The 12,665-nt window shown below is 36.4% G+C and overlaps 3 protein-coding genes across 3 annotated transcripts; 1 reads left to right on the top strand and 2 right to left on the bottom strand.

Moving 5' to 3' along the window:
- Window positions 1-28: 28 nt before the first annotated feature.
- On the bottom strand, window positions 29-3,419 carry LOC9307255 (UDP-glycosyltransferase 76C1). The gene is made up of 5 exons (XM_021020312.1): window positions 2,678-3,419; window positions 967-2,544; window positions 735-884; window positions 573-646; window positions 29-484 (listed from the first exon to the last, which is right to left on the bottom strand). The coding sequence occupies exons 1-2, from the start codon at window positions 3,162-3,164 to the stop codon at window positions 1,652-1,654; spliced, it is 1,380 nt and encodes a 459-aa protein (XP_020875971.1). The 5' UTR covers window positions 3,165-3,419; the 3' UTR covers window positions 29-484; window positions 573-646; window positions 735-884; window positions 967-1,651.
- A 2,144-nt stretch (window positions 3,420-5,563) lies between these two features.
- On the bottom strand, window positions 5,564-7,640 carry LOC9309297 (UDP-glycosyltransferase 76C2). The gene is made up of 2 exons (XM_021020315.1): window positions 6,947-7,640; window positions 5,564-6,508 (listed from the first exon to the last, which is right to left on the bottom strand). Exons 1-2 carry the CDS (start codon window positions 7,431-7,433, stop codon window positions 5,631-5,633), a joined length of 1,365 nt encoding a protein of 454 aa, XP_020875974.1. The 5' UTR covers window positions 7,434-7,640; the 3' UTR covers window positions 5,564-5,630.
- Window positions 7,641-8,531: 891 nt separating this feature from the next.
- LOC9309296 (plant intracellular Ras-group-related LRR protein 1) lies at window positions 8,532-11,020 on the top strand. The gene is made up of 3 exons (XM_021020308.1): window positions 8,532-9,422; window positions 9,790-9,956; window positions 10,046-11,020. Exons 1-3 carry the CDS (start codon window positions 8,598-8,600, stop codon window positions 10,677-10,679), a joined length of 1,626 nt encoding a protein of 541 aa, XP_020875967.1. The 5' UTR covers window positions 8,532-8,597; the 3' UTR covers window positions 10,680-11,020.
- Window positions 11,021-12,665: the final 1,645 nt, after the last annotated feature.

Here is a 12,665-nt window from a genome sequence, read left to right as displayed (position 1 = left end):
ATATCAAGAATATAATAAACAAACACTCTTGTGAAAAGGAAGATTGAATGATCAAGATTTGAGTTTTATTACAAATATGAAAAAACCAAGAAACAAGACGGGAATTGGGAAAGAGGAGATTTGAGTTTTATTACCAATATGAAAAAACCAAGAAACAAGAGGGGAGATTATAGCTTTCGCATATGAGATGATGATGTTGTGTGGTCGCTACACAGAAAGAAAAGAAAAAAAAAAGAAATATACCTCCACGATTAACATCTTTGCCCTTGTCCTGCACACAAGTCGTCTGCAAGTAACCAGTAAGAAGGATTCCTCTATCCCCAATCACTGTGAAGTCAACATCACGTTCAAACACAAGACTTAGAGAGCAGGACTCTTTCTCATTTGGGTACAAGGCACACAAATCGACTGAGCTATTTTTGTCTCCTCCGATCAAGTACTGAATCACGCTCTTCTCTTTGCCGAAACCCTCGCCTAGAGTTGCCTGGATTGTTGGGCAAGGGTAATACAAATAGATCAATAATAAGCACAACAGATCAAATTTCCTTATCTAACAATCGGGGGGACCATACCCTGGTGACGACGAGCTTCCGATCATTATTAACACGAAAAGAGACAGGTTTGCCGCCAGGTTTCAATTCAATTCCTGCAGCAGGCAAACAGTAAAAATATATAATAAAAAAAAGGAGTCGAGCGAAATTCAACAGCCTGAAAGGATAAACAAAGAAGCTAACCCCAGAATTCAACAATAATGACGTAGCCCTAATTCGATGACTGAGTTGGGTTTAAAGCCCATCGAGACAATAAACAAACATATGTAGCCGTACGGTCCAATAACTTCCGAAGCGGTGGAAACTCTTGAACTAGATCCTCCTGTTCTGAATCTGTCAGACAATTTTGGAAATATATATTTTTTAGATAAACAACTTGTTTGGTCTATACCAAAAACGTAAGAAATAACAATACCTTGAGGTGGAAGATACACTTCACGGCGGAGCTTAGGAAGAACAAATTGGCTTCGAAAGAAGGAGACTGTAAACTCACTGACGACTAATCTCGGGAGTTGAGCAATGGGTTGTGCGAACATCCATCCAAAATCATCGATCAAACAGCTAATCCTCTGTTTATCTTCCCCTGTTTCTGAATCTGCAGACTGCAACGGTTTAGTCAAACAGTCACGAAACGGAGACTCACAGTTCCGGTTGATAAGTGTTAGGAGAAGTTTGGTATTGTTAGTTCTTTTCTCTGTTTCGTACAAGCCATCTGGGATCTCTAAGAAGGTGAAGAGGGGATGGCTTGAAGCTTTTGGCGCGTTGAAGCACGTGTGGATCACAGTGATTGAGAAACCTCTTGACTCTTGAGTGGAGGATCTTGGCGAGCTGAATCATGGGGTTGATGCAGCCTTGTAGTGCGAAGTGGAAAAAGACGGAGCAAAATCAAGCTGCGATTCTTTAAATTTGGGTAGATAAACAAGCTTAACAAACACAGAAGAAGGAAGAAAGATGAGAGAAATAGATTTTATATTAACAGGAGGGTTTTCTACCGATCTATTGATGGTTGCTCTCCGGTAACACCAATCACTGCATCATTACATTTTTCAATATGTCCGAGTCTATGCACTAATATAGTGGTTACAATTATGTCACAGCGGTCACGCAGCTCTGATTGATATACGATCAACCAACTCATCTAAAGATCGAGATGCCGAACCTCCTTGTTTAACCGATCTTCTTACTTCATCTCGCAAGACTTTGATTCTATCTCGAATCTCCTCTCCTTCCGACTCAACCATTAGTCTTATCACAGCTCTCTCGATCTCTCTTCTCTCTATCCGACCTTCTAAGTGTATCCCCACCCTCCAAACTTCGCTGATATATCTCGCGTTTACAAATTGGTCCCACACAAAAGGCAAGCAGATCATAGGTACTCCTTCGCATATACTCTCTAGCGTCGAGTTCCATCCATTATGCGTCAAAAACCCTCCCGTGGCTCTATGCGCAAGAACATCTAGCTGCGGTGCCCATTTCACTATCTTTCCTTTACCCTCGAGACTTTCCATGAACCCTGAGGGTAACGATTCGATCCAATCTCTGCCGTGGACTGAACCAGGCCGGACAACCCACAAGAAGGATTGGTTAGTGTTTCTTAGTCCACAAGCAATCTCCAAGAAGTCAGACTCGTTAAGACTCGCAATGCTCCCTAAGCTCACGTAGATTACTGATCTCGTTTCGTGCTTATCTAACCATGGAATGCAACTCTGGTCCGGTTCTAACAAGCTGCTAGACGAGGCTGGCACGTCATGGATGTGAAATGGGCCAATGGGGAATATCGGAAAGCTGAAGACTTTGTTGGACTCAGTAAGTGAATCTAGGTCAAGCTCTTCGCATGACATAACTATGAGCCCTGAAGCTGGCTTCGTCGCTTCGATTATCTTATGCAAGTAAGAATCGAGAGGCTCACTCTGAGCGCTGGTTCCCATTATTCTCGAAAGATCTTTCTTTCGAAGCGGTGGAAACTCAAGAACTAGATCCTCTGCTTCCGAATCTGAAATAAACCCTAAGAAAGTTCAAGAAACACGGACAAAATCTTTTCCTTTGAATATTTTCTGTTTAAATTGTCTCCTTGATGACTCAGTTACCAATAAAAACCAATGATCTACTATGAGTCGAAGCCGTACCTGGTACTGGAAGAAACCCTTCACGACGAATCTGAGGAACAAGCAGATGTCCAAGAAAGAATGAGAATTTATAAGCACAGAGGACAAATCTCGGAAGATTGAAACTCTCCGACACGGATTGTGTGAAAACCCAACCAGAATCATCGATCAAACAGCTAATCTTCCTTTCCTCTGTTCCTGAATCTGAACTAGGTTTGATGACTTTAGCCAAACACTCTCGAAATGGGTTCTCGCAATTGTTGTTGAGAAGCGTGAGTTGAAGCAAAACATCACGAGATTGAGTCTGAGATTCGGACAATCCGTCGGAGATTTGTAAGAAAGTGAAGAGAGGATGGTCTGAAGATTTGGGCGCGTTGAAGCGCGTGTGAATGATGGTGATCGAGAAACCTCTTGAATAAAGGATTTTTGCTAGCTGGAGCATAGGGTTTATGCAACCTTGTAATGGTAGAGGAAAGAGAATCACTTGTCTCTCGTTTCTCTTCTCCATTCAAGGTTCTTTGTTCTTCCTCTCTTTGCAATTTTCTAATCTGCAGAAAGCAAAACAATGATTTTGGAGAATGGGGACTATTCAATAAGCCAATCACGGGCCTACGTATAGCAAAGACATAAACGTAAGTGACAAGTGCACGTGACTATGACACGAAATGTTTTTCTTTTGGTTTGTCTTTTCTTTTGTGATAAGTCGTTTAAGTTTTTAATAGAATGAGTTTATTTTGAATTTTAGGTTTATTTTAGACAACAGAAAATATAATCAAGTTCTTTTCTTTTGCATTTTAGAAACGTTGCGGTCTTCTCTCTCTTGATTTTTCAGAGAGAGAAAGTAATTTTCGGCAAAAACCAATCTATGTCCAACATCGGCCGGTTTCTTTAACGACGATGGTTGGCTCCTTTTCAGCATCAACCAGCTTCTTTAGCGGTGGTGGCTGGCTTTTGTGTCCGAACGTGGTCCGGCTTTGCCGTCTTATCTCGCCGTCCGGTTCCCACTTTACTCTTTCGTAGAATCCGACTTTAGTTTCCGGTTATTCGATGCCGGTTTTATGTTTTCGCTCTCAATAATCATCGTGATTAGGCCTGGGCATATGGGTACTCGTTCGGGTTCAGGGAAAACACGTTCGGGTTCGGGTTAAATTAGTAATGAATTTACGATCCATTCGGGTATTTTATATGTAAAATGTCGGGTTTTATACGTAAAATACCAGGTACCCAAAAAAAAAACCTTAAAGATTTGTTAAATTTTAATAAATTTAGTTATATTTGAATACATTTCGCTAAATTTTGACAAACATAACAAATAGCTTTTGGATAGTTTGGTTGTTTTGGATATTTAAGTCTAAAGTTAATTGACATATTTAGATTTATAATTGTAATTCTATATAATTAAATTATATTAAAATTATATATAATTAATATTTTTGATATTTAATTATATGTTCGGGTATTAGGGTACCCTGTTTGGGTAACGGGTATTACCCGGACCGATTCGATACCCACGGGTTTTCAAAAACTGTACCCAATGAGATAATTTCCTCTTACCCGTACCCGCCCCGAACCGGTTTTTTTGGTTTGGGTATCGGTCCGGGTTTCGGGTCCGGGTTTTTTGCCCAGGCCTAATCGTGATCTTAGTACCAATTTTTCTTTTGGGTTTCCTTACCATCCTCCTTTCTTGGATCCTTCTTTAGATGAAAGTCATTCTTTGTTTTAATTCTAGTCTCTGCCTTTTGGGTTTTAATCAACTATTAGGGTTTGTTTCAACCCAATTCGATTTGCTTAATCTTCTGATTTGGAATCTCAATCCAGCATGTCTCGGAGGATTTAATCATCAAAAGAAATCATGATCTAAACCATAAGTTTTAATTTATAGATTTTTCTTAAGATTCGATCATTGGTTAGTTTGTTGGAGAGCATCTTTGGTAGCGATATGGTGGAGCAAAGCGGCGGATTTACAAGAGCGATGAAGTAGTCGTGGAGATATAGGTGGGTTACCGACTTACCGGAATTGATGGTGGTGCTGCGAAGGTAACGATGAAACAATCGTCGGCGTAAGAAATGAGAGTCACATCCACGTGTCATATGTTGCTTTCACTTGTTTTATTTGCGTTGTACCTTTTGTATCTTTATGGGTATTTCGTTGAGACCATTTGTGGGTTTGTAAAAGTCTTTAACGACTGGGCCTTATGGGCTTTCAGTGATATTTGTAAACCCAGTATACTTGTTATACAGTAAAACCTCTATAAATTAATAATGTTAGGACCATGATATTTTATTAATTTATAATGATATTAATAATTATTTATTTATAGCGTAAATTAATATTTATTAATTTATAGAAAGTTTTGTTTCAATTGTAAAAACTTTTTTAAAAAAATACGAGCTAAAGCAATGTGATCTAACTAAGATTATTGTTTTGGATGTTATAAATTTTATAGTTTTAGCCTTAAACACTTAATATTTTGAAAAAATAATTTATTTTGACAATGAATAACAACGATTATAGAATTCACATATACAAACGATATACATAAATTAAAATTCACAAAGACATCCATTGTTGTATTTTAAAAACATATACGACTATTAAAAAAAATTATGCATATTCAAAATTTGAAAACTTACAAAATTTTTTGGCTATTTTTATGAAAAACACTAAAACTATATATATATATATATATATATATATATATATGTGAAAATTACATGATTATTAATTTATGATATTATTGGGACTATATTTTTACATAGAGATTTCAAAAAAATTATTATCTTATTATCTTATCGAATTTGGTTAATTTTTACATTGGTCCGACTCGGGACCGGCCAAATTTATTAATTTATCGTGTTTATTAATTTATCGAGTATTAATTTATAGAGGTTCTACTGTAGTTTGAATGAAAAAGAAAATTTATGAGAAAAAAAAAAAAGAAACGTTGCGGTATCTTTGGCCAATATTCCCAACTTACAACAATAATATATGATTAGCCAGAGTCTCAATAGATTGAAAAGATGAGCCACCAAGTTTAACCGATTTCTCGACCTCATCTTTCAAGACTTTCATCCTCTCACGAATCTTTTCTCCTTCATTTTCCTCCATTAACATCCTCACAGCTTTCTCAATCTCCTTTTGTTCAATCCGACCTTCCAAATGAATTCCGACCTTCCAAATATCGCTCACAAATCTTGAATTCAGCATTTGATCCCAACCTCCTGGTAAGCAGATCATAGGAACCCCTTCGCATATACTCTCTAGCGTTGAGTTCCATCCATTATGCGTCAAAAACCCTCCAATGGCTCGATGCGCAAGAACCTCTTGTTGGGGTGCCCATTTCACAATCTTTCCTTTCTCTTCAAGGCTTCTAACGAGCCCTTCAGAGAGCGGTTCGATCCATTTCGCGCCGAGTACTGAACCGGGTCGTACTACCCACAAGAAAGACTGTTTGCTATTGCTTAAACCACAAGCAATCTCCAAGAACTCTGTTTCCGTAATATTCACAACGCTTCCTAGACTCACGTAGATAACGGATTTGTCCTTTTGATTACCTAACCAAGGAATGCAAGTCTCGTCCTGTGTGAATAAGCTGCTTGATGAAGCAGAGAAGTAGCTGTGAAACGGACCAATCGCAAAGATGGGAACTTCGAAAATTTCGTTAGCAATAGTCAACGAATCTTTCTCAAGCTCTTCGCAGGACATGAATATTAGCCCTGAAGAGCTCATTGTCGTTTCGACTACAGCATGTAAGAACGGATCAAGTTTCTCTCCGAATTCCCCGAAAACCTTTGAAAGATCTCTCTTTTGAAGCGGCGGGAACTCAGGAACAGAGTCCTCTGCTTCCGAATCTAAGATACAAAGGCACAAAAAAAACCATCTTATAGATTGATAACCACAATTTAAAATAGAGTATCCATAGTAAATAACCTACTCGTTTCATTAGTTACGTGAACAACTTTAATTTTTTTTTGTTTGACAAGTAACTTCAAGGGGCAAATGAGGGATGGTTACAAAATATTCCTAAAAAATGGTTAAAGTTTAGTAATAACATTATTTCTACATTACATATTTACATGCCATTCTATTTTAGCAGATGACGCCATTTTTTAAAAATAACACAATTATGAATAAATACAAATACCACTTTGGTCAAATGCAAAATTTTTATTTCCTTATTTTTATTGGATAACATATTTTTTTAATAAACTGACATAATCATAGGTGATTATTTACCTTTTTCACATATAGCAATTTGACCCTTAAATAAGTTTTTTACGAAGAATTACCTGAAACTGGAAGATAGCCTTTGGTCCGGATAAGTGGAAGACTCGGATAAGCATTGAAGAAAGTGGCTTTAAAAGTACAGAGAACAAGCCTTGGAAGATTCAAACTCTCTGCAACAGTTTGTGTGAAGAGCCATCCACAATCATCGATCAAACAACTAACCCTCTCTGATTCTTTCGATTCAAGCAACAGTTCACGCAAGCAATCACGAAACGGAGACTCAGCGTTAATGTTGATTTGTGCAAGCAAAGACATAACATTCGGAGAAGGACCATCTTTAGTCTGAGTTTCAGACAAGCCATCAGAAATCTGTAAGAAAGTGAAGAGAGGATGGCTTGAAGCTTTTGGCGCGTTGAAGCGCGTGTGGATCACGGTAATGGAGAAACCTCTCGAGTGAAGGATGTTGGCAAGCTGAATCATAGGGTTTATGCAACCTTGTAATGGAAGAGGGAAGAGAATCACTCGCAGACCATTTCTCTTCTCCTCCATTGAAATTGAAAAGCTCTGGTTTTTTTTTTTTTTTTTTGCTTTTTCTCTTTTTTTGGGGTTTTGTGAAAAAGATCGAAGTTCTATGTACTTTATCCAATCGTTTGTTTATTCTCAGATATGGAGAATCTATAATGGAGACAAAGCTTTTATGGCTATGTGTGTTTGGTTTAGACCCATTCAACTTTCCACCGGTTTTGTTGACGTTTTTCGATTTTAATACTCCTTGTTTGATCACTATCAGAGATATTGAGTTTTACTTTATTTTTACTTTTAAAAATAGATAACATTTTTAAGTTGAAAATAAGCAAGTGTTTAGGTGTAACATCGTCTTCATCATCATGAATCATCATGAGATTACAGAAACATAACTAGAAAAATTCAAGAAAAATCCAAGAGTTATTATTATTATCATATCGAAAGCAGAGTCTCCATTGCATTAGTCTCAAAAAAATGGGCTATAGCAAATTTGAGGCGACCCAATAGTTTTCTTTATTTTTCTTTTTCATTTCCAAAAGAATAGTTTTCCCTAAGATCCTTCAAGCCCATAAACCATTTGTGTCACCAATATTGGGTCTCAATCTTAAAAGTTAAAATGAAGACAAAACAACAACAAAAAATTACTCACTTTTTCAAAAACATTGATTAACTTTTCTCTAAAACCCTTGGTAGAAGAAAAAAAAATAATTAAGGTTTTAGAAGATATAACCAAGGGTTTTAGAGAAAAGTTAATCAGTGGTTATATGTACTTTGCATCAATCAAATTAGTCTCATTTTATTATTTTTTTATACATACTTTTTAGTTCGTATAATGCAAAGCACATATAACCACAGAAAATAATAATCGTTTTACACTTGGTAGAAGAAAAAAAAATAATTAAGGTTTTAGAAGATATAACCAAGTGTAAAACGATTATTATTTTCTGTGGTTATATGTACTTTGCATCAATCAAATTAGTCTCATTTTATTATTTTTTTATACATACTTTTTAGTTTGTATAGGCTGCTATTACGATTTTCTGTTTTTTTTTTTTTAAGAATGATTTTTTCTTCGTTGCATTTTCTTACTTTTTTTCTCGTTTATGTAGGAAAACAATGACACTTGTCTAGCTTTAGTACATATCCACGTGTAATTTATTGATCTTTGACTTTGACTTGGCAATAGAGATGCTAATAGTACGGAAGGTCATGACTCATGAGACACGAACCAATGATCGCTTCTTCTTCTTCTTCTCCAATTTCCCAATTGTCTCTTCTCTCAAGCTCTCAACAATGGCGACGGAGCTTAACCCTAAGAACTTCCCTGTTCTCTCTTACGTCTTGGATCGTCTCCCTTCCTTCACCGCCAAATCCTCTTCCTCTTCCGATGTCGACCCACCACCATCCAAATCCGATCCTTCTTCATCATCAAACCACTCTATCGAGATCGTGACTCAGATGCCTCACTTGGCTCATCCTGATGTTCTTGCCTCCATGACTAACGCTATCGCCGACGTTGCTCAGACCCGATCCGTTCTTCGAACCCTAGGACCTAGACCTGATCACGAAACCGTCGACAAAGCTCGTGCCAGGCTCCGTGAGATCGACGCGTCTTTGTCGGAATCTTTCGAAGAGATCGCTCTCTCTCCGAACGATATTGACGTGGCGGAGAAGGAACAGAAGAGGAGAGAAGCTGTGGATCAAGAGAAGACTTGGTATAACTCGATCCTTAAGCTTAACGAGCTTCATGAATCTTATGAGAAGCTTTTGAAAGAAGCAGAGGAGAGACTCGTGAGGATCTATGAGTCCGCCGAGAAGAATGCGGCGGCGGTGGCGGAGGAGGAAGCTGCGGTGGTTGAAGTTAATGAAGAGGTTGTGAGTATACTGCAACAAGCTGCGGAGAATCCATTGGACCGAGTTGATTTGTCTGGTCGGAAATTGAAATTGCTTCCTGAAGCATTTGGAAAGATTCAAGGTCTCCTTGTTCTTAATCTCTATAACAATCAGCTTGAGGTCAGTTTCGAAATCCCTAATAGTCAAATTCATAATCTTTGATCAAAGCTGTTAGAGTTCTGATATGTTTATGAGTCAAAGATGTAAACTTTGCTCTGGATTTGGAGTCTTTAGGGTAAATTCTTTGACATTTGGATAGGTGCTTGTGGTGATGTCTAGATTAAGATAGATTCAAAAGTGTATGTTGTTGATGTATTCTTAATGAGTTGATGTAAACTTTACTTTGGATTTGGAGTCTTTTAGTACATCATAGAGGCAAATTCTTATTAGGTGTTGGAATTGGATCGGTTCTTGTGGTGATGTCTAGATTTAGATAGATTTAAAAGTTTATGTTGCTTGTCTTGATCAAAGGCTATGTTTGTAACAGGCTATTCCTGATTCAATTGCGGGATTGCAAAACCTTCTCGAACTCGATGTTTCCACGAATTTTTTAGAGACATTACCCGACTCGATCGGTTTATTGTCAAAGTTGAAGATTTTGAATGTCTCTTGTAACAAACTCACAACTTTACCAGATTCCATCTGCCATTGTGGGTAAGTGTTTATCTTCAAACTTTGATTCTTCTCCTCTGTTTTATTGCTCTCTGTTTTTTTTTCTTACCTTTTTTTTTTTTGATTTAAAGATCACTGGTTGTCTTGGATGCGAGCTACAACAATCTCACCTACTTACCAACAAACATTGGATTCGAGCTAGTGAAAGTAGAGAAACTCTTGATCCATCTCAACAAAATCAGATCATTACCAACTTCCATTGGTGAAATGAGATCCTTACGCTACCTCGATGCACACTTCAACGAACTCAACGGTCTCCCAAATTCTTTCGGGCTGCTCACGAACCTCGAGTACCTTAACCTGAGCAGTAACTTCAGCGATCTCCAAGATCTACCTGCTTCATTTGGCGATCTCATAAGCCTCCAAGAACTCGACTTGAGCAACAACCAGATCCATTCTCTTCCAGACGCTTTTGGCACGCTCGTGAACCTGACCAAACTGAACTTGGACCAAAACCCGCTCGTGGTCCCGCCTGAGGAAGTCGTGAAACAAGGCGTGGGTGCGGTTAAAATGTATATGGGTAAGAGATGGGTCAGTATGTTGGAAGAGGAAGAGAAGATGGCGAATATGAAGGATGAGATGGATCAGACAAACACCGATTGGCTCACCCGAACCACATCGAAGCTGAAAACGTATGTTACTGAGGTCTCAGAGTATCTTGGCTCGAATTCGCCTAGAGATCCTTACCTTGACCAGCAGCTATGAAATGGCTTTGAGCTTCATTTAAAATTTTCTTGATGATGTCTGAAGAATCAGTTTCCACTCCAAAGTGATCTTCAGTCTTCAGATTTCCTTCCGCTGATGCTTATTGCTCTGTTTCAGTATATAGATTTTTCTCTTTATTTGTTTCTAGTTTTTAATCTTGCTATTCGTATTTTTTTCGTAACATTTCATTTATTTGTTTACTATTTTTTTTTCGTTTTTCTATAAGAATGTATGTTCCTTTAACAGTTTTGAGAGATGGTAACAGAAAGTTTATTTTCAAGATTAGGACTGTATGGAGCTTTATTACAAAAAAATTCTAGGAAATAAAGGATTTTAAATAATTTGTGTTATCTTTGGAAAAAAAAGAAAAAGAAAAGTGTGGTATGCAGTATGCTAAACATATTCCATTATGCGATCACCAGAAATTATCTGTCTATTTGACTGTGAGAGAATCAAATTTCAAAGCAAGTTTGTTTAGGCTTCAAATAGTTGCAAACGACGGATTCAATCAAAGTTTGAATATTAGGCTTACAGTACTATATCAAATATAAAATTAAATTAGATATTATATACGGTGGAAAAAATGCATATTCTAGACAACAACGACAAAGGTATTTGATTTTTATATTCCAAAAAAAAAGGAAAAACAGAAATATCAACATAAACACAGAATCATATAGTTTTAAGAACAAATGAACGTGCAATACACATAGTTTTTTACAAAATAAAAATAAAAACAAATCAATCTATATAGTCTGATCACTTCCTTATATAAAAGATCTATACAAATTTCTACCAAAAAAAAAGATCTATACAAATTATTTTAGCAAGGACTTTTAAAACCATATACTTTTTTTTGCTAAAGATTTTCAAAATCATATCCAATAGCTGAATTTAGCCTTGTAGAAAACGATAGTCTTACAATTAAAATGATAGCAGATTTTCGCCCTCCATTTTGGTAGTGTTTTAAGCTTTGTCAGTTTGTCTAGTCTTAGAACTTTTGCCCAGAAAAAAAGTATAGTCTTAGAATTAAAATACTCCATTGAATATTTGAATTGGGAGATACATTTACACCAAAATGTTCCTATTTAGTATTATTTAGTCATCTCTAAATACTAAATTCGGTTCACATATAACGACTCCCGCTCTGCATGCCACTAATTGATACATCACGATTCATAACAACTTAACAAGTCAAAAGGTCTATTCAATATTTATCAAAAAGGTTTTTTTAATTGCTATATTTAATGTTTAATAAATACTATAATTAGCTATTCGGTGTTTGCATATATATTTTACAAAACTGTTTTCCGTCAGTTAAAACAGAATTTTTTTTCTGGCCAGTTGAATAGTATTAACATACTATGATACTACTAGTTAGAGAATACATAGTTTTAAGAACAAAGTAAATTCAAATAGTAACATAGTGGTTAGAAAAAAAATATTAAAAAAAAAACGAAATAAAAACTTTTCTTTCTTATTTTTTGAAAGCCACTCAAGTTTTTTTCTTCCGGTGGCTTAAGTCCATTTTTTCGGTAATTAATTTGAAATTTAGGCTTTTCTGATTTGTAATGCCCAAAAGCCATATTCATAATTTTTAATTCAACGACAAGATACTTATCAACTAATCAAGAGTCAAGACATAAAACTTTATGCATTCGTGTATTAATTTTATTAATACTATTTTAAAAACTTACCAATATGCTTATAAATTGTAGATTTAGGAAATATTTTATTGCATTACGATTTTAGGAAGCGGATGTCACGAAACTGCCAAAGCCTATGTATCAATCTGTTCGATTCATGATCATTTGGTATTGGATTCAAAATCCAATGCTCCGATCTTTAGAGATTTAGTCCAATTTAACTAAAAGGGAGACTCACAAAAATGCCCCTTTTTTAATACCCCTTTTCAAAAATGCCTCTTTTGGCTGTCCATTTTTTAAAATACCTCTTTTTATGTACAAAATGACTAAATTACCCTTC

Source organism: Arabidopsis lyrata (assembly GCF_000004255.2).
Source record: "Arabidopsis lyrata subsp. lyrata unplaced genomic scaffold ARALYscaffold_6, whole genome shotgun sequence".
Classification (NCBI taxonomy): Eukaryota; Viridiplantae; Streptophyta; class Magnoliopsida; order Brassicales; family Brassicaceae; genus Arabidopsis; species Arabidopsis lyrata.
Note: the sequence above shows the minus strand (reverse complement) of the source record. Positions and strands in the feature narration are given on the sequence as shown.